Source organism: Protomyctophum parallelum (assembly GCF_964188405.1).
Source record: "Protomyctophum parallelum genome assembly, chromosome: 19".
NCBI lineage: Eukaryota > Metazoa > Chordata > Actinopteri > Myctophiformes > Myctophidae > Protomyctophum > Protomyctophum parallelum.
Genome location: NC_139717.1, coordinates 42400498 through 42422643, shown reverse-complemented (window position 1 = coordinate 42422643; position 22146 = coordinate 42400498). Strand labels below are relative to the sequence as shown.

At 44.0% G+C, this 22146-nt stretch overlaps 1 protein-coding gene across 2 annotated transcripts in view; it reads left to right on the top strand.

Moving 5' to 3' along the window:
- The first annotated feature begins 5374 nt into the window (after nucleotides 1–5374).
- Nucleotides 5375–22146, top strand: part of LOC310877170 (methylmalonate-semialdehyde/malonate-semialdehyde dehydrogenase [acylating], mitochondrial-like) — a 110103-nt gene continuing 93331 nt past the window's right edge. For both annotated transcript variants that reach the window (XM_083790911.1, XM_083790910.1), the window contains exons 1-9: nucleotides 5375–5620; nucleotides 5963–6004; nucleotides 7444–7518; nucleotides 8284–8445; nucleotides 12300–12378; nucleotides 17220–17522; nucleotides 19364–19485; nucleotides 20277–20466; nucleotides 20549–20730. In XM_083790911.1, the coding sequence (XP_083647037.1) occupies nucleotides 5579–5620; nucleotides 5963–6004; nucleotides 7444–7518; nucleotides 8284–8445; nucleotides 12300–12378; nucleotides 17220–17522; nucleotides 19364–19485; nucleotides 20277–20466; nucleotides 20549–20730 (1197 nt within the window). In that variant the 5' untranslated portion in view covers nucleotides 5375–5578. The remainder of the gene's footprint in view (nucleotides 5621–5962; nucleotides 6005–7443; nucleotides 7519–8283; nucleotides 8446–12299; nucleotides 12379–17219; nucleotides 17523–19363; nucleotides 19486–20276; nucleotides 20467–20548; nucleotides 20731–22146) is intronic.

Genomic DNA, 22146 nt, shown 5'->3' with positions numbered 1-22146 from the left:
AACTGGCGTACAGTATATGTATATATATGTATATTATGGGTAGGCTATGTGTAGGCATCTCTCCCCTCTCTCTATGGGTGCGTTCGGAAATGCACACCGGGAGCGCACTCGCCTATTAGTTTGCATTGCACAGTGCGCTCAGTGCGCTATTTCCGAACGCGCCCTAAATAAAACTGCATGCTGTTGTGTGCGATCCTGTAAACCCATTTTATGTATCGAACAGTGGTTTGACAAATAGATCCTATCAAAACTCAGAGCTTATGTTGGTCATACATACAGTACAAAAGATCCTTGAAATTAGGGACAAACCATCGATGTACCTAAAAAATAAAAAGGGCCGCCCTAGTGTAGTGGTTAGAACCTATGCCTTTCATGCGGAAGGTTGTGGATTCGAACCCTGCCTGGCCCTGGGGTCGATGTCAGAAAGGGCATACGGTCGCAACGGGTTCCTAACGCAAACTCAAATGGGTTCATATCTGAGCCAAGTCGCCTGATGAGGTGTGTCTGAAGCCTGTCCTAGATGGGGTATCCGGACATAAAAACAAATCCATTATCCTATTCATAAATCTGCATACATATTTTGTCTCTCGCCAAATATTGTGCTGTAAAAAAGTTAACTGAACGCTGAGTGTTTGGGCGATGCCTGCAGCCAGATGGGTTTTGGCTGCTCTCTGTCCCTTTATAGCCATTTGGCGAGATGAAGGCCCTTAACAGTATAGCCTACTTTTTACCGGTTGGCACAAAGGTAGGTAAAGCTTTATTTATTGTGCACCAGTGTCGCACAGACTCACACACTGAAAACAGCCGATCGACAAACTCACAAGGGGGTGCAGCATGATCCAATGTGCGCTTAATCATACTATCATACTATCATATCATACTATCGTCATCATACTATAATTCTAACAATGTCTGTCTGTCTGTCTGCATGTCTGTGTGTCAGAGCCGTAGCTCCTCATTGCCTGCACCAATCGCTCCCACTTCACACAGGCATTGACCATATGAATATGGAGGGCGTAACGAAGCCCGTTTTTTGATCTGACACATTAATGATTATTATTATTATTTTTTTTTCTTGATATATTTTTTTGTGGCTTACGCCTTTATTGATTTTTTAAGGGATAGAAAGTAGGCTGACAGGAAACGGGAGAGAGATGGGGGGATGACATGCGGTAAAGGCCGTGTCGGGTCCGGGAGTCGAACCCGCGGCACACCGCGACTGGATCACCAGTCCGGTGCCCAGACCGTTACGCTACGGCCTGGGCCTGATTATTAATGAATTTATTAGTGAATTAAAAACGTAGACATTTCTTTTTCTTTTATGCTACCACAATATTTTGCATATGGACAGGAACAAACTGGAGGTTGAAAAGGCCCTTAGCTCTGAACTCGGTAGTGGTTAGTCCGCCATGAGACTGCAGGTCGGGGTTCGATCCTCGGCCGGGTCATACCAAAGACTCTGAAAAATGGGACCCAGTGCCTATCTATCTCCCTGCTCTGCACTCAGCATCAAGGATTGGATTGGGGTAAATTCCTGCGACATACTATCATGTCCAGGGGGTGTACTTGTACATCAAGCTGCCTCATGCTACAGAAACAGGAGATGGGCTCCTGCCCTATGGGCCTCATGTCTTGGCAAGGCTTATTTTATTCTGTGGTGTTACTCTGTAGATTCAGAGTCCCCTCACACACATACGTCAAGAAAATAAATCTTTATTGCTCCCCATGGGGAAATTCAGGTGTTGGGTCAGAAACAGGCAGCAGTAAGGAGAGGATATTTACAGTGAAATAAAATAAATTGACCCTAGCCGTCTGCAATGCATGAACTCGGTCTGACTGAGTTAGTAGTATATTCCATTAATGATTATGTACCGTAGTACAAGTACAAAATGTACAATCTAACACCAGAAGCAGCTTTATTGTCACATCACAAGTTTACAGGTAGCCTATAAGGAAGTGGGCACGCGCTTTTGTAGTTTCTGTGAGAAAAGGATACAGTATAATACACATATGTCAGCATAAAAGTGACTGTATAACCGCTTAGTTGGTATCTGCATATAGAGTGAATATGCCCCTATGTGTGTTTGTACCATGGAAATGATATGATTGGCTGAGCACGGAATGTGATGTATGATGATAAAAGCGTGTGATTTTTTTATAATTGGCCAAATCAATTAGTCTGATTAACCCCTACACTAGTGCCGTATACCAAATGTAATGAAAATTGCTGAGCACGTGTTTAAACATAATCGTTCATTAATTGCAATAATTGCAATAATTGAGGCAACAGTTATATTATAAATATAAATATATATATATATATATATATATATATATATATATATAACGTGATATTGATTTGAAGTCATATCGCCCAGCCCTACAGTCTGTTGACAATAAAATGTTTACGGCAGTTCCTCCTATGCCTAGAGGTCTCTGTCTCTGTAGTAGTTTCTAGATATTCCATTAGGTTCTTAGCTTACGTATGATTCTTGATGACTATTTTAATGTATTTGATGTATTACCATGTTTTGTTCTTCCTTACTGGAAATCGCTCTGGATTTAGTGTCTGCTAAATGCCTAAATTGTAAATTGTAAATGATTGTACACACCCCAGTAGTCCATGTGGGAATGTGCCAGAGTCAAGCTGGAGTCAGTAATCCAAGAACACAACAGAACATAATGGCCAGGCTTGGTTGTGGAGCCTGCAAGGTTACTGGCAAGAAATGTTGTGCTGGCATGAGTAGGCTAGATACTGATGTGGCAGTTTTACACACTCTAAACACGTGAGGAACCATGAGGCAAGCAAGTTCCCTTTGTTGATCTTTATTTAACGTGTACAGCCGTGCACGGATGCCGCAGCTCACAGGCGGGTCTCAAGGCAAGCATAATGATACAACACAGAGGTACAGTTTATATACAGTCTTAGTCCCACCCACAAGGTGGAGCAGAAAGAGAACAGGAACAGGATGGAGAGGTGAATAAAGCTCTATCAAGATGAAAGGAACATAGCTAAGGAAGGTAGGGGGGGTGGGGGTGGGGGACAGGTGAGCAGCAAATGGTCCCAGGTCCACAGGGCCATGTGTCAAACTCTGTTGTTATCACAGCGTGGTTCCGAGAAGCTTCAAAGGGTTTGTCTACTCTAGACTAATTCAATGTATTCAAATCAGCTTCAAATGAGCTTTGGGGATGGAAATTCCTCGTCGATACACAATTACACACACTCGCTCTTGTGCTTTTTTACCTTCATATGTGTGAAGTCTGTGATTCCTAGCCTCGGTAGATAGATGCAATTTACATAAATCAGCTTCCTGCCTGTGATGCAGTTCTCTGTGAAACAGACCTGTGATAATATAAATTAGCATTGCTTAGCACTTGTCTCAATGCACCAGAGTCAATTAAAATGCTGTAATTGCTGTTTCAAATTACTTTTGTGATATATGTTGCCGCACAATGTGCTTACCAACTTCTGAAATATATAAAAAAGAATGCAATATAAATTAGGGATGCACCGAAAGGGGAAATTCTTGGCCGAAAGCGAATACTGAATATAGGAAACATGGCCGTACCTTAAAGCTACCTGATTTATGGCAAAATAAATGGTTATGGCAGAACTTAATTAAATAATAATCACTATTATGGGTCCATAAAACATTTATTCAGCCCTTTTGAATGCCTTAATTGCATACACTATTCTGTGATATATCTTCTGCCTATTCAGGCCGAAACCGAAAAGGCAGAAAATGCATTGATGTATATGGAAATCACAATTCACAATTAATATAGCTTAAAGATGGAGTGCCACCATTTTCTTCCACCCTAAAACATGATCATCAGGTATTATTACAATATAAGGGGGAAGAACTTTTTCCAAAAAGTGTACAGTATTTGTTAAAATCATGCTTTTATGTGGACACACCCACCAGTTCATTAAGTATGCCTGGATTGCCTGGTGGGTGGTGATGGGTGGTGATCCACCTGAACTGAAGCCGCACCCACAGCTGTAGTTGTATGATAAAGGGGGAGGGGTTAGGGGAGGGGCTGATAGTGTGGTGTCACTATATTACTGTTTACTTCATTGGCCCGTTTGACTGTCAAGGGTTCAGCCTCCAGGAAGAAACCCTAAATACAAAGTTAATACACAATTGCACATAAAAACAACTCCAGGGTGTCTAATGAAGTACTGTCACCTCATAGACACATGACAAACTGGAAAAATACAAAAATTGTGGCACTCCATCTTTAAATAACTGTTTTAGGTTGTCTCTGTTCAAATGAGAGAACAAACATGTTTGGACAGGATCCATGGGCACGAGGGATTTTTAGGGGCCCTAAAAGATGGCTTGCTGATAGCAGCTGCAAGCAGCTACACCTATACTGTGCTCCTGTTGTCCTTCCTGGTGACCACTACCATATAAGGGAACAATTTGGGACTGGGGGTTTGGGAACCACCTTTTGCCATTTCCCTTTATCTCTTTGTTCTGACCTGTATAAGACTCTACTGAAATGTCTGGAACTGTGTGTTAGTCCCAGGAGCCGTGAGGCTGCCTGTTGGAGCTCCATGGCTGTGATCTGCTGTTTACTAAACTAAAAACTTGACTTAAATAATAATCACTATTATGGATCCATAAAACATTTATTCAGCTCTTTTAAATGCATTAATTGCATACACTATTCTGTGATATATTTTCCGCCTATTTGGGCCGAAACCGAATAGGCCAAAAATGCATTTTTAGCCATTTTCTGCTGAATATTTTATGCGGACGAATATTCGGTGCATCACTAATACATATATCCACTGCTTCACTATGTTGAATTGAAACTACCCACCTTGTATTGTGGATATCCTATGAATTCTATCCACTGTGCAACATCTTGGCAACTCCACTGTAGGAACTCCATATCTATCCTCATGTGTACGTTGTCATGGCAACAGGTGATATATGATCTATTTGCTGCTCTCCTAGCTAGGTATAAAGAAACGATTCAAGTCAGACATAATTATGGCCTAAAAGTAGCAGACATGTCGTGCTGACAATCTTTTATAAAACTTTGCCAATAACTGATGCACTTTATTATTATTCTTTTAAAGGTTAAATAACTAAGCCTGAAGTAAAGAAATTAAAATAGTTAGAATAACAGGGCCGAGGATATTTGGCTCAGGCGAGGCGGTCCTATTGTAAAGCGATCAACGTTGATTGGTTTGACGTCTGGGGTGTAGCCAATCGGCTTCGTATAATTTAGGGCCGTTCTCGATCTAAGCGACCGGATTGGTTGTTGTGGGCTTGCTTTCTTTGTCCCGCCCACGTTCAGCGGAAATGGTGACGGCCAGACCAGACTCACCAGACTAGAGTGTAAAACGAAGCGGACGACGTGCGGTGCAGCTTTCACAGATCAACAAAACACGTGCACCGTCCGCCTGCCACGGGTTGACAACCCCGGGCGCGTTTATAGATCGCATAAAAAAACACAGCTATTAGGCTTTTGACGCGTCCGGTTCTCCTCTGTGGGACTGACTTGTCTGTGTTGGCTGGGTCGCTGCAAGGAGAAACATTAGCAAACAGAACGCATCTGAGCCATGATGGCAGGAATGCTCGCCAGGCGCCTCTTGAACAAGAAGGTAAACACACAGTGACTACTTTTCTTACGTACGTTTTTTTGTGCAGAATACAACGGTATGGGACTATGGGGGTAGCTAGCAAAGTATAGTTGCCTTGCCTTGCAGAGTAGTAGACACGTTGCAGTACACGCATGTTCCAATCCAATGCTCGTCCAGGCATTCTAATATTATATTATATAACAGTTTGGTTTGGTAAGTCAACTGGATTAGCAAGTGTAGTTAAAGCACACAACGTATTTTAGGCTAGCAGTTTCGGCTCAAATGCTGAACTGCAATGCATGAAACTGAACTATATGTTATGTTGTATGTAATAAATATAACAAATAACTTTGTTTCTTGCAGGCCCCACTCCAGTTGGGTCGCAAGTGTTACTCTGCTTCTGTGGTAAGCCCGACTCTAGCCCCTTTCAGAACCCAGTTACCTTTTCTGAAGTTTGGATGAAGGTAACCCTAGGGTAGCCTGACTCTGCCAGATGGGGGCGGTATTGAGTAACCATGTTCCCCAATACAGCATCCATCTGAGATCTCTCAGGGAGTTGAGCTAACACCGAGCCGCGCTCCGGTTCGAACCAATCAGCGTGAGCTAAGGGCGGGATATGTGCAAAACCGGATGTGACGCTATATAGAAGCAGCTGTTGTGTTGTAGTTTTTTTTCGGGGCGCTGCTCGGCTACGCTGATCTGCGGTCGGTCTCGTGAGAAATCGCCGATCTACAAGCTCACAACGCGACGCCGCGGCACGTTGTGAGCTTGTACATCGGCGATTCTGGCGTGCGACACCTTCGGACGTACGACGGACGAGAAATATGTCTATGGCTTTCCTCCTACGTCACGTAGACACGTCAATATGATTGGTTGTGTTTGCACGCCCACACGGTGATAGACAGACGGTCCCATCCAATCATCTACCAAGTATCTTGGAAAAAAAGGAACAGCCCCGTCATCGAATTGCCTCCCGAGATCCCAGATCCCAATAAGCTGTGAAACAATTGTGTGTAGCAAGCTTCTTGGATCTGGCAGCGTCAGGTTAACCCTAGGGTCCCTAATCGGTTATTCCACTCTCCATAGGATGCAGATTTACCTAGGCTGCGTTCACGGAGAGCTGCGCCGTCGCTTGAGTGTTGGTGAGATGTTTCAAAGATGCATAACGCAGCTATAGGAGACAACGGAAACGTGGGAGAAACTGCATTAACCGCCAATGCCGTTAAGTATTATTAGTTTTGGCTTCTCTGAAATTCTCTCTCTTCCTTGACTTCCTTATTGACTTCCGGTGCGAGGCAGTAATGTAGGGACACGCAGCTAGCCCGTTGTTCGGGAGGCGGTACAATGGGAAGTTAATAAGGAAGAGAGAGGAGAGAGAATTTCAGAGAAGCCAAAACTTGAGAAAAAAAAAAGATTAATAATACTTAACGGCATCGGCGGTTAACGCAGTTTCTCCCACGTTTCCGTTGTCTCCTATAGCTGCGTTATGCACCTTTGAAACATCTCACCAACACTCAAGCGACGGCGCGGTAAATCTGCATCCCATGGAGAGTGGAATAATCGATTAGGGACCCTAGGGTTACCTTCGTCCCCAATCCCCAGTGACTCAATGATTCCCCCGGTCCATTTGGATCATTTGGTTTGCGTTGGATCACTCAAGAGTTATAGGGGTCCCTGGATTAAAACGGTTTGAGAACCACTGATTGAACATATTAACTCGAGTGTGAGTGTCTCCTATTCATGCAGCACTGATAAACATTGATGGATAGACAATATTACTGGCATTAGTATAGCAGCCAGAGAGGAGTGTATAACTATTAACTATGCTTCTACTATTCCCCCAGCCCACCACCAAGTTGTTTATTGACGGCAAGTTTGTCGAATCCAACTCGCCTGAATGGCTCGACATTCACAACCCTGTAAGTACTTAAGTATTTGTTCTGAATGACAGCTAATCTCCCCCCCCCCCCCCACACACACACACACACACACACACACACACACACACACACACACACAGTCCCACATGCAGCCTGGCAGTAATTTAAGATGTGTTTTACACGAGCACAAAAAAAGCAATACAGCCTTGTAATAATGATTTGTCTCGAAGCCACAGAGGGAGGAAAATGAGCTCGTGTAGGAAATTGGAGCCCCGTTCTACACAGCCAGTTGAATTTAACCTTGACACGTTGATGCATTAATTTCCTTTAACTCCAGTGTTGGCGGCAGTCTGCTCGTTTGGCGGTTCGGTTTTTAGCCCTCCAGCAACGATTGATGACAATAGCATTAAAAAACATCACGTCATCATCGGCTCACACACACACACCCCCATCAAATGAAATGAATACCTGTGAATAGTATTTTCACATAACGAAAAGGCCCTGGTTATTAATATTGATGGGCTAATGTACGGCACGTAATAAGATTATTATGTCCTCCGCTATACTCTCTCGAGGTGTAAATGCAGTCTCACCGGATTGTCTTGCATGGATTCAAGTTTTCAGTCGCCACGATCGATTTCAGTCATTTGGATTCCATATGAACTTACATATTGTGTTAATTGTTTAGTAATCGTGCTGGTGTGAGGGGGTACAAGTCACACACTAGGACATATAAACATTTTCAGTCGTGAGATTTTATTTTGCTTTAATCCATGATGTCCTTGTCTCTGTCTCTTTCTTCAGGCCACCAACGAGGTGGTAGGACGCGTCCCCAAAGCCACCCAGGAGGAGATGCTGGCGGCTGTGGACTCGTGCTCCAGGGCCTTCCGCTCGTGGTCGGAGACCTCCATCCTCAGCAGGCAGCAGGTCTTCCTCCGCTACCAGCAGCTCATCAAGGACAACATTGTAAGGAAAGCCGTTCCCAAACTCAAGACCCAACAGAGACATTAGATTATTTGCTGGGGACCCAAACTAGTGAAAAAAACTTTGATCGGCTATTTTCTAATCTTATCTAATTTATGGAATTTCTTAGATTTTTATTTTATTTATTCTTGAAATTACTGAAAAGGAAATCATTGAATTTGTTTTTAATTCATGATTTCTTTTTAACCCATTCTGACCTGAGATCAGATTCTAAAAATGTCAGTCGTTCTTCGATTTTTCAAAAATAGCAGACCTACAAGCTCGTATCGCGCCACTCGGTGGCGCGATACGAGCTTGTAGATCTGCTATTTTTCAATAGCTAAAGCATAACATGATGCTGACACCAAAATGGGTGCCCGTTCAGAATGGGTTAAAGCTGCACTATGTAACTATCCTCTTCTACCCCGGATTTGAAACCAGTTTCCTGCGAAAGGGCTTACATCTATGCCATTGACCTAATAGAGCCTGCCTGCTTTGCTCAGGAGATAAATTTAATCTCGACCATCAGGGCAACATTTGTGTCTAGGTCAGACTAGGGCTGTGCGATATGACGATATATATCGTATTTTCGATAGAAAATGTCTATCACGAAAAATAAGCGATATCGTTTATATCGCCGTTTCGCTTTGCGGCAGTATTTTACGTCACAGCGCGTATATACGGCATGCCCAGCAGCCCACCGCACTGAAAACAGTGAGCCAAGTAGCCAACACGACCACAACACAAGCCGAGGAGCTTGCAGCCTTGCACCTAAAAGAGGGGCAACGTCTTCCATTGTATGGAAGTGGTTTGGATTACATGAAGGGAGATGATGGCTGACGAGATTCAGAGTGGTGTAACACTAAGGGCACGTTCGGAAATAACACACCGGAGCGCACTCATCTATCAGTTTGCATTGCACAGTGCGTCGGTGCGTCCAATGCGCTATTTCCGAGACTTCCCTCTTACCTGTGCAGTCCTCTGCTGCGTGTCCGTGTCTGTCTTGTTTTATTGTTCCAAATAAATTATTCCATTTGAAAAGTCCTTAATTCAGCAACAGCTTCCAACAACAACAACACAAGACGCTAACTTAAGTTGGGATCATCAAAAAAAAAAAGGAAAAGAAAAACCTCCACTTTTCCCATATACGCACAGCTGGGCATGGAGAGTTGACGCCTGTAGTCAATTAAACATCGTTAAGCTTCCCAACGTCTTTAACAAACTAAACTATAACTACAACAGAACATTTTGATTCCCTATACAGAGCTTAAAATGAACTGAAACAACTAGTGACAAACTGTGACATGAGGTATTTATTTTTTCCTTAAGCCAATTTAATGCAGAGGCCTGTACTTCTGTGTCTGAATGGGAACGTCTTATTTCTTTATGTTTTCTTTTTAATTGTCATAATAATAATAATTATTATTAATTTAACTTTATTTGTATAGCACCTTTCATGACATGAAATGCAGCTCTCAAAGTGCTTTACAGAGCAATGGAGAAAAAAAGCAAGGCAACGCATTAAAAAACAAGCAATAATGCAATACAGTGAGGACATGAATAACAAAAAATAAAAGATCAATTAAAAGCAATGTTGTAGAAGTGGGTCTTGAGCTGTGCTTTAAAAATGTCTACAGAGGCTGAACAATTGAGTTCAGCCTCTAATTATTATATATATTTTATTTTGTAATATTTTTGTACTTGCTTTGGGCCTGTCTGTGCATGGGCAGGGCATCAGTATTATATTCATATAATTAGACTGGATAATGTGAATTTACATTGCAGCATAAGTAATTGGCATAAGTTTGATATTAGCATAAGTGTTCTTTTCCTGTTTTTTGAGTGGTGCAACCACTATAGACAGCTATGTGTGTGTCCCTGTATCCGAGCACGGAAATAGCATAATTATTGTCACCACCAAGTGTCACTGTTGTGCAGCCTAACACACAGACAGAGGCCAGGGAGGAGAGCTTGTACAGTACAGTACAGTACAGCCCAAGTACAGTAAAGTACTCGACCTGAACAAAAATCAATTTTTTTAGATAAAAAAATAGGTATCGTAAAAAATATGCTATATCGTGAGTATATCGTTATCGTGATAAAATTAATTCTATATCGTGATATGAGATTTTGTCATATCGCCCAGCCCTAGGTCAGACATGACACAATCTAAATGAGCAGGGAGGGGCCCAGGCGGTGGCGTAACCGTCTGGGCACCCGACTGGTAATCCAGTCGCAGTGTGCCGCGGGTTCGACTCCCGAGCAGCATATCGTGCAGCCCTAGTGTGTGTGTGTGTGTGTGTGTGTGTGTTCGTGTGTGCAGGACAGAGGGACAAACGGAGTGATGGTTTATTTTCCGAGGGGCACAGGCTAAAACAGAGGGCTGGCTTTAGAAGTGGACGATATATCGTTATGTAGACGATATATCTATATTGCGATACCGTTGCCTTTTTGCGATACTGACATTGTGCATGTTCATACCTCGATAACGACACGATAACGATATATTGTGCAGCCTTACCAAGTGGTCCCGAGTACGCGCCCTTGACCATAGTGTGAATCTGCCCTCACAAGCTAAGAACTCAGGAGCATATTGTGGCGAGTAGAGGGGGAAAACAACGACAAGTTTATTGAGTGTTTTAAGTGGTTAAATGTCTGAAAATACAAATCCAACATAATAATAGAAAGGTTATGTGTAAACAATCAAACCAATACTGATGATGGTACTGTCTAACAAGTCTATAAAGCTAACAAATCTATGAAAAAGATTAACAGGATCTGTCCATCCAACGTGTCCACACGTCCTAGCGCATCTTACTTCAATGACATCAAACGAGAGAAGAATATTCAGGGAGCTCCTATTTTGAAGGAATCCCGTGGGGCTGATTGTGTTAATCTGCAGACTGCAACACTATTTGATAAAGTATGTAGTGGCTGTCCCTGCTTCATCTCTCTCTCTCTCTCAGCTAAGGGGTCCTTGGCCTGAAGGCAATAATGACTGTATGCCTGATTTAGACTATGCATTGTTTTGTTCTTACTGACGTGATTGACAGCGGACTGTAACGATTTTCAGTACGTTCATTATGAGATTACAAACCTTGGAAATGTTTGTCTGGAATTTTGTTACTTAAACCCATTCTGACCGGGAACCCATTTTGGTGTCGGCATCATGTTATGCTTTAGCTATTGAAAAATAGCAGATCTACAAGCTCATAGCGGGCCACCGAGTGGCGCGCTACGAGCTTGTAGGTCTGCTATTTTTGAAAAATCGAAGAACGACTGACATTTTTAGAATCTGATCTCAGGTCAGAATGGGTTAATCAGACCAGTGTGTGTTCCAGTGGAAACCTCGTATGAATCTGATCTCAGGTCAGAATGGGTTAAACCCCAGCATCCTTATTGTGGGGAAGGCGACGCGACGCAGTGTTGGCTTGTGGATCGGCTATTTCAAGCGAAAGCTTTCACCTTTATAAACAGAAAATACACTACTATAGAGCCCTGAAGGACCCAATTGTATAGGGTTTAAGTGGTTAACCCATTCTGACCTGAGATCAGATTCATACGAGTTTTCCGCCGGACACACACTGGTCTGATGAACCCATTCTGACCTGAGATCAGATTCTAAAAATGTCAGTCGTTCTTCGATTATTCAAAAATAGCAGACCTACAAGCTCGTATCGTGCCACTCGGTGGCGCGATATGAGCTTGTAGATCTGCTATTTTTAAATAGCTAAAGCACGACATGATGCTGACACCAAAATGGGTGCCCGTTCAGAATGGGTTAAGTAATCCTTTACTGACGTTGAGTTGTTTACCTAGAAAGACCTTTAAAACGATAACAATTTTTATTTTTGCAGAAAGAGCTAGCAAAGCTCATCACTCTGGAGCAGGGCAAGACTCTGGCCGATGCCGAGGGAGACGTGTTCAGAGGACTGCGTAAGTAAAGCACACACCGTCCACAACTAACCATTTAGTTCACAATTGATTCATCTGCAGGATCTTTTCACTCCTTCAATTAATCTATGCATCCTCATGGATTCAAGTTCTCAGTGGCCACAACGGATTTCAGTCATTTGGATTCCATCTATGGAAGCATGTTGGCACAGTGAAAATAGTCCCTCTACAAGCTCTCAATGTGTTGCGTGTACGTAGTAGCCTTGGGCAATATACCGATATTACCGTTTACCGCAATATTTGAAATCAATATCGGTAATATGGTGGAGTATATAAATAATACAGAATACCGTCATAATACTAATATCGTAATTTTACCGTCATGTAAATATGGGGGAAAAGAAGTTTAATAATTGTCTACATTACTGTATGTGTGTGTCTGTCTGATGAATTTACGAGTATTTCATTTTAAACAACTATAATTTGCCTAATAACTTAGTGTCCATGCATTGACTGGCACTGACGCTGAATTACGGCGACGAGGCGACAGCAGCGTTGTCGGACCGCCTCCGGCCAGGAAAGCAAACAAAACATGGCGCCGGCGGTGAGAGTAACAAGTCCTAGCAAGTTGGTTCGTAAAAAAACATCTGGAAATACTGCTGTTTGGCAGCATTTCGGGTTCCAGCCAAATGAAAAAGGTCGATAATACAGATAATCGCGATATTATTCACGGCATCAATACCGATATAAAAAAAATCAATATCGCCCAAGCCTAGCGTGTACTGTAGATAGGTTATTTTCAGTTGTTAGATTAGAGCATTTGAAGTGTTGAGTCGCGAGGGCGCAAGTTTGAGGCCAACTCCTGTCGCGTTTCGCGTGCCTCCCATCTCTCTTCCCTCGGTCTCCTGTCTCCTGTACACACTCAGGAACAGCTATTAACCCATTCTGAACGGGCACCCATTTTGGTGTCGGCATCATGTTATGCTTTAGCTATTTAAAAATAGCAGATCTACAAGCTCATATCGCGCCACCGAGTGGCGCGATACGAGCTTGTAGGTCTGCTATTTTTGGAAAAATCGAAGAACGACTGACATTTTTAGAATCTGATCTCAGGACAGAATGGGTTCATCAGACCAGTGTGTGTCCAGTGGAAACCTCGTTATGAATCTGATCTCAGGTCAGAATGGGTTAAGCGTCCTCAGAATGGTGCAGTGGAAAAGGGCCCTAAGCATGCTCCAAGAGATCCAATTCCCCTCCCCGTGGGAACCTTTTAAGCCCTGTTGTCTTTTAACCAACTTTTCTCTCGACAGGTCTTCATTTATCACTCCCTGATCCCATTGCTCTTGAGTTGATAGCTCAATCTTAATTGGCTTGAGGGTGACCATTATTTCTGGTTGAGCCGGACACCAGCCAAGCATGCTAAATGAATGTGCCGATAGCTAAAGTTTTTAAGCATCCCATTTAAACCTGACAGCGCAAATACAGTATATATAGGCCTGTAAAAGCTTGAATGAATAGATTCTATTTGAAGTCTTGACATTTAAACGTTGTCCAGTCGTGATCTTAATGTGAACATCTCGTTAAGGTGTAATTATGCATGCCATATAGAGGCAGCAAAATGATTGTATTTCACTGGTGCTGGCGTAGAGTCTTGTAAGACTAATGTCAGTGTAATTATAATTGATTGAATTAAAACCTAGGGTGCGGGTGACTAATGCTTTCTTCACTCTGTCTGGAATTATGTGTTTTTCAAATGGCATTGCTCTGCAGGAGGCTAACGGTCTATTAGAGGGTTGGTCTGTGTGTTTGTCCAAAGCTAATCTCTTAAACCACTCAAATCAGCACCAAATGTCCTGCGTAGGCCATAACTATTATAACTACTAAAGTTGAATTAATCGTTGCGATAGAAATAAAGAAATCTAATAAAGTATTTTATTGTATTGTCGTGCGTTGAAAATAGCTGTCCTACAAGCTCATAATGTGCAACGCGTTGTGACTACAAGCCAGGGGGGCAGTCAGCCAGATATTTCGTGAAGCCTCATTTGAAATCGGTAGTTCATATAATGGCCTGTTGTGGCGCTGGACTGGACCCAAAAAGCCCCATAGCTCCATAGAGGCCCATGTATTTTGGCCCAACTTCACCTAGACTGTATTACCTTAATAAACATGGTCATGAATACTTTCTTCTTCCAGTCACTAGTTTAAAGTCTCATTTCTAATGTCATAATATTCTTTTTGGAAAATTATGGACCCATTAATAAAAAAAATGACCATAAAGAAAAAAAAACATCGCGTATGTTCTGAGGGGCGTGGCTACCGTTACAGTCTATGATCGGGAGTCCCCACCCACTCGAGTCAAAATAAAAACCAACGGAGAAGAAGGGGGGAAGTCCCGCCTCGTTGTCTGGGCAGCCAATGGCCAGCTGGTCCAAAACGGAGCCAGCCAATGGCCAGCTGGTACCAAACGGATCTAGAAAGATGGCGATTTACAGTGCAGGAATAACAGGCTTCATTTTACGTCCATGTTAGACCCGGCGAACGCTTTGTCCATATTTTTTACAGTCTATGCTACAAGCTCATAACTTGTGACATGTGAGATTGTAGGTTTGCTCATTTTGGCACGCAACACTGTTGTACGACGGAGCATAAATGAAAACGTGTCATATTTCTTTAACCCATTCTGACCTGAGATCAGATTCATACGAGGTTTCCGCCGGACACACACTGGTCTGATGAACCCATTCTGACCTGAGATCGGATTCTAGAAATGTCAATCGTTCTTAGATTTTTCAAAAATAGCAGACCTACAAGCTCGTATCGCGCCACTCGGTGGCGCGATATGAGCTTGTAGATCTGCTATTTTTCAATAGCTAAAGCATAACATGATGCTGACACCAAAATGGGTGCCCGTTCAGAATGGGTTAAACCCTGCCCACAGTTGCATCATAGACGCAGTATGTCATAGACTTAGACAACAAGATGGCCACACGACGCCTGAGATTCACAATTAATGGTTCAATCATTATTTTTGAATTGTACAAGAGCCAAGAAAGAGGGCACCTTTATAAACTACCATATTATCAAGCACTTGAGAGTTCCATTATGAAATGATTAATGGCTCACCTTTTTAGTTTTCATTGCATCAGATTTAACCCATTCTGACCGGGCACCCATTTTGGTGTCAGCATCATGTTATGCTTTAGCTATTTAAAAATAGCAGATCTACAAGCTCATATCGCGCCACCGAGTGGCGCGATACGAGCTTGTAGGTCTGCTATTTTTGAAAAATCGAAGAGCGACTGACATTTTTAGAATCTGATCTCAGGTCAGAATGGGTTCATCAGACCAGTGTGTGTCTGGCGGAAACCTCGTATGAATCTGATCTCAGGTCAGAATGGCTTAACAGATTCTGTTACCACATGATCTATGAAGTTATTGTGCAGCCTACATGTGTCACTACATCATGCATGTAATACCGCTAAGGGTCCACCTCTAGGGTTGGGATGCTTTTAGGAGTTTATAACGATTCCAGTTCCTTACCCTTTAGCGATACCTATATATATATATTTAAAAAAAAGGTTTTCATTATAATTTTTGATGAGCACAAATTCAATCATACATGCAGTATTGTAATAGTTCTCAAAGTGAGGTTCAGGGACCTACTTCTGGGTTCCAAATGGACCCTAGTTATGTGAAAGTTTGAGAACGGCAGACGTGAAGTCCACAATGTACCCGCTCTGGCTCCGGTGTGATGAACTGGTTTCCCGAAAATGGTTCCCAAATGTGATGGAACCGATTCTGGTGTGGTGTCCAGCTCGATGTGGGTTCCTCCTGTTCCCAAACCCTACTAGTAGTAGTATTATCCCATTCTGACCGGGCACCCATTTTGGTGTCAGCATTATGCTTTAGCTATTTAAAAATAGCAGATCTACAAGCTCATATCGCGCCACCGAGTGGCGCGATACGAGCTTGTAGGTCTGCTATTTTTGAAAAATCGAAGCGCGACTGACATTTTTAGAATCTGATCTCAGGTCAGAATGGGTTCATCAGACCAGTGTGTGTCCGGCGGAAACCTCGTATGAATCTGATCTCAGGTCAGAATGGGTTATTCACCTCATCCGCTGCCACTGTGTGCTCCTCTCTGCCCCACTGTTGATTTTGACGGCAGATTTGGGTTTAGTCACTCTTTTGAATAAAACTGATTTTGTTGACTAGAATGTATTTTGGCAGGCCTTGAAGGCATCATAATGGCTGATCTACAAGCTCACGTGAAAAAAATACTAGTCAACGTACATTTTTCGTCATAGTTTTAGTCGACAAAATCAAACTACTCTGTCCCAAGCCCCCAGAAGAAGCTGGCCAACATTGAAGTGCTCGGCCCCTACTGGTCGAGGCTGCCACTGCAGGCCGGCCCGTGCATTTAGCATAAGGAAACCCTGTGCAGCTGGGTTTTAACACATTTTGGTCATTTGGTGGCCAAATAAAACAAAATGCGGAAGTAGAGCGTTCTTCCGGGTGCTTAACCCATTCTGACCTGAGATCAGATTCATACGAGGTTTCCGCCGGACACACACTGGTCTGATGAACCCATTCTGACCTGAGATCAGATTCTAAAAATGTCAGTCGCTCTTCGATTTTTCAAAAATAGCAGACCTACAAGCTCGTATCGCGCCACTCGGTGGCGCGATATGAGCTTGTAGATCTGCTATTTTTAAATAGCTAAAGCATAACATGATGCTGACACCAAAATGGGTGCCCGTTCAGAATGGGTTAAAAACGCCACTGAGCAACTTCCACTGAAATGAATAGCGGGGGGGTTGGGGCTGTCGCTCTGGTCCGCACTCTATCCTATATAACTCTATGCTCTGCCCCCCCCCTTTTAGAGGTGGTGGAGCACGCGTGCAGCATCACGTCGCTGATGCTGGGCGAGACGCTGCCGTCCATCGCCAAGGACATGGACACGTTCACCTACCGGCTGCCCATCGGCGTGTGCGCCGGCATCGCGCCGTTCAACTTCCCCGCCATGATCCCCCTGTGGATGTTCCCCATCGGCATGGTGTGCGGCAACACCTACCTGATGAAGCCGTCGGAGCGCGTCCCCGGCTGCACCATGCTGCTGGTCAGGCTGCTGCAGGACGCCGGCGCGCCCGACGGGAGCCTCAACGTCATCCATGGCCAGCACGCAGGTGAGGAGGGGGGGGGGGGACTGTGTGTGTGTGTGTGTGTGTGTCAGGACGTAAAAAGTGAGGGGGACGTCATGACTGACATTGTTTATCCCATTCTGACCTGAGATCAGATTCTAAAAAATGTCAGTCGCTCTTCGATTTTTCAAAAATAGCAGACCTACAAGCTCGTATCGCGCCACTCGGTGGCGCGATATGAGCTTGTAGATCTGCTATTTTTAAATAGCTAAAGCATAACATGATGCCGACACCAAAATGGGTGCCCGGTCAGAATGGGTTATTTGCCCTTCTGACACCTTGATCGAGTTGAGACCGAGAGCAACTGCACGTATGCAGCCAAATGCACGACGACTATTACGCCGCAAAATATGAAAACGTTGCTAGACCATGCCATGCACCAGTGCCGGTTGGGGAAAAACTAATGAATTAAGAAATAGACCAGGCATCCTCATAATCAATTCACATTATTGTGTTTAATTGTTTAGGAAAAGGCGCTAGTGTGGGGAGGGGCTCCTTACACACAGTGTGTGTGTGTGTGTGTGTGTGTGTGTGTGTGTGTGTGTGTTTGTGTGTGTGTGTGTGTGGCAGAATTAGAACACGACTGACTTAACGGTTTTGATTGATTTTAATACTTTATTTAAGGCCCATTCTCACAATTTTCTTTTTAAAATTGTTCTAAGTCATATGGATGGCAGAGTTTACAAAACCAAAATACAATGTGAATGTTAGTGTGAATGCCGCTTAAAATCGTCTATACTAGGAGCAGTGTGAATGCCACTTAAAATCGTCGGAGGTCATTTATTTTGGATCACTATGGCGGTTTTGAAGGAGGGTTGGGACTAAGTCACACTTTTTGATGGCTGTTGGTAGGGTATTCCACATTTTGGTGGCATAATGGTAGAATTAATTCATCCCCATGTTAGTGGGCAGTTGGGCACTGCTCCCAGTATTTTGAAAACCAGGCCCATTGCAAGTCGCTGTGGTATTTGGTCATTATTTGACTGATTGACTTGATACGTGTAGGTATCGGTAGTTATGAAGCCAACATGTTTCAATCATTATAGGTAAATACGGTTTATAGATGAATTCTTCCGAAATGTAATCTTTATTAAAGTCTTAATTTTTTTTTGGTTATTTTTAGAAAATGCATTGCATGCAAATACTGGTCATAACATCGGTAATCAGTGGGCTAGGTCTCAGGATCGGCATTGGAATCTGTCTTTGGTCGGACTCTAGAGAGAATGCATGGAATTATGCCATGTGAATAATCTGGTGTGAAATATGGAAATAATTTGCGAGTCCTGTTGAAAAACGTCTCGGGATCATTTACAGTAAACACTAATGATGTGCCCTTTGGTGTATCTCGAGAAAGGCGGATTTGCATACTGTGTTAACCCATTCTGACCTGAGATCAGATTCATACGAGGTTTCCACTGGACACACACTGGTCTGATGAACCCATTCTGACCTGAGATCAGATTCTAAAAATGTCAGTCGTTCTTCGATTTTTCAAAAAATAGCAGACCTACAAGCTCGTATCGCGCCACTCGGTGGCGCGATATGAGCTTGTAGATCTGCTATTTTTAAATAGCTAAAGCATAACATGATGCTAACACCAAAATGGGTTCCCGTTCAGAATGGGTTAATGCTGCTTTATGTGTAGGTAGGGTCGGTCATAATTTACCATACGCCGCAGGCTGGAGGGCATCATTTGCAGCCCCCATATCGCATACTGTCCTGCCATTATAAAGTGCCTTGAGCGGGGAGGCGTCGGCGAAGATGAAACGGACTGGGTTAGTGGGTTCATATTCATAACACCGACCATCCTTAACCCTCCTGTCTAGCGGTGAACTTCATCTGCGACCATCCTGCTGTCAAGGCCATCAGCTTCGTGGGCTCCAATCAGGCCGGGGAGTACATCTACGAGAGGGGGTCTAGGAACGGCAAGCGGGTACAATCCAATATGGTACGTGATGTGTTCGCTTAACCCATTCTGACCTGAGATCAGATTCTATAAACGTCTTCTACATCCTGACAGTTTTCTGATGAAAGCTATGTTTCTATGTCAGTCAAAAAATAGCAGACCTACAAGCTCGTATCGCGCCACTCGGTGGCGCGATATGAGCTTGTAGATCTGCTATTTTTCAATAGCTAAAGCATGACATGATGCCGACACCAAAATGGGTTCCCGTTCAGAATGGTTTAATGAATTGTCTAGTTCAAGTAGAGAGTCTGTCTGGGACTCGGAATGTCCCCAGTGCGACCCTGTATATGCTCTGTGTCCAAGTGTCCCTGAGCAAGACACTATTAATAGCGGCCACTGCTGTACACAAGCCAAATTTCACACATGTGCAAATGTACTGTGACAAATTTGCTATTAGGAAATGTTGGTTTATTTTTACTGTCTGTGACCAGTGTCACCCACGCATCACCCTGAGTTGCCATCATTATGGTCCAAAACGTCTTTAATCTTTGTTTTTACTTTTTAAACAAAGTTTGTACCCCACAATGTTTTTAATCCATTTTTTCATCTGATGCCAATGCCTAAACTGTAATCCTGGGTGCTACTCTCCCTCTGCCAACACACCCAGTCGCATCCTGGACCTTGTAGCTGTGAGGCAACTACGCTACCGACTGCACCGTCGTGTCTCAAAATGCCTTTAATCTCGTTTTATGCTATAGAAAACCAAACCGGATCTTGGCAGCAAATCACTGAGGTTTGTTTTTTGTGTTTTGTTTTTCTTTTTTCTTTTTTAGGGAGCCAAAAACCACGGTGTGGTGATGCCCGATGCCAACAAAGAGAACACTCTGAACCAGCTGGTGGGCGCCGCCTTCGGGGCCGCAGGCCAGCGGTGCATGGCTCTCTCCACCGCCATCCTAGTGGGCGAGGCTAAGGAATGGCTCCCAGAGCTGGTGGAGCGCTCTAAAGTGCTGCGGGTCAATGCAGGCGAGTGTTCCACATTGACCAACGTTAATCCCTAGCATAGTTCTGGGGCAGGTTTTCAAGAATCTTCCAATTCTGTTGGTAGGTGATCAGCCCGGAGCAGACGTGGGCCCCCTCATCTCTCCCGAAGCCAAGACCAGGGTGGACGGTTTGATCCAGAGCGGCGTGGACGAGGGAGCCACGGTGCTTTTGGACGGCAGGAACGTCAAGGTCAAAGGATACGAGAACGGAAACTTTGTGGGACCCACCATCATAAGCAACGTTACGGTGAGACCCCCCCCCTCCCTGTCTGCTTTGACCGGGAGCAGCGGCTTGCACCTGTAATAACCTTTTCATAAACATGAAATACTGAGAATTAGTCACTGGACAAATATGAAATAGACATTTGTAGTTGTATAGCATCCTTTCTATGGATTAGCCCCTTTCAACCTGCCATTCCTTGAATGAATGAATATGGGGGCTTAAATGGATATGGGGCTTAAATGGATAACCATTTGAGGATGGCTGCGGATAACTTGTATTTGCTTTGATTTCTGGCGTGTGGAATCGTGCTATTTTTAGGATTATTTTCAGATATCGGTTTCTTAGCCTGGCATTTGGTGGATCCGCAATAAACATGACATTAATGCGTCAAAACCATAGAAATAAATGCATAGACCGGGCATCATGGCAAGACCGTGCTCCCATGTCAAATACATACAATCAATCCATGGATGCCTTCATGGCACGATGGTTCCATATATACATTATTTATGGTATCCATAGCAATAAGGCATATGTGTTTACCCCCAGCTAAATAAATTGGATGCCTAAGACCTAGCCATATTTTCAGGCATGTGCCCAACACAAATCAAATTGGGCTTGAGCACCAGCTAGTCTGTACATTTTCATGTACTATGGTGAAATGGCTGGCTCTACAAGGCAAACATTCCAAGAGAATTGCCTTTTCCGATGTCTCTGCATACATCTGTGCAGCAAACTATTGATCAGAAGGCATTCTGAACATTGGGTCACTCATGGATCATGTCTGATACCCCTCCAGTGGTAAGGAGGATGTATATCGCTGCCCTTGACATGATATTGGAGTACAGTACAATATGCAAAATACGATAAGGGTATCGCAACAGGCCCACCTTTGCAGGTACTCTCTCCTGCGCCATCTGTGGGCCAGTGGCATCGCTCTCTCCGTCTCTCCTTCCCTCAAGGCACCGACGGGACTCTGCATGGCAGGGGCGTCCTCCTCCCTGAGCCAAGACTAGGCTTGACCGCATACCTCGAATAGACAGGAGTTGGGTGGCTCCAGCAGGTTATCAAATGGGCACCCCCCTTCACTGGTGTTTCGTTGATTTAAGCCCATGACACCTCGGAGGGGCTCAACGGCAGATCCAGCGTCCTGGCTCTACCCCCGCTGAACACCACCCAACTCTATGTCTTTAGTCCTTCAGTAGGCCGGCTCTGCCACCGCACCTCTCTTTGTATCCAGATCCACCGTGATGCTTCCTCTGCCCGCTTAGTGATGTTGGCTACCAGCCGTTTCCTAGCAAGCCCTTCAATCCCCAGCAGTCCGAGGGCTCTCCATAGCGACTGTCCAGCAAAGCCCCTGCAGCTCACCTCCACCGGCAGATTCCAGGCCTTCCATCCATTTTGCTGGCTCTCGAGGATGAGAGCTTGGTATTTCTTGAG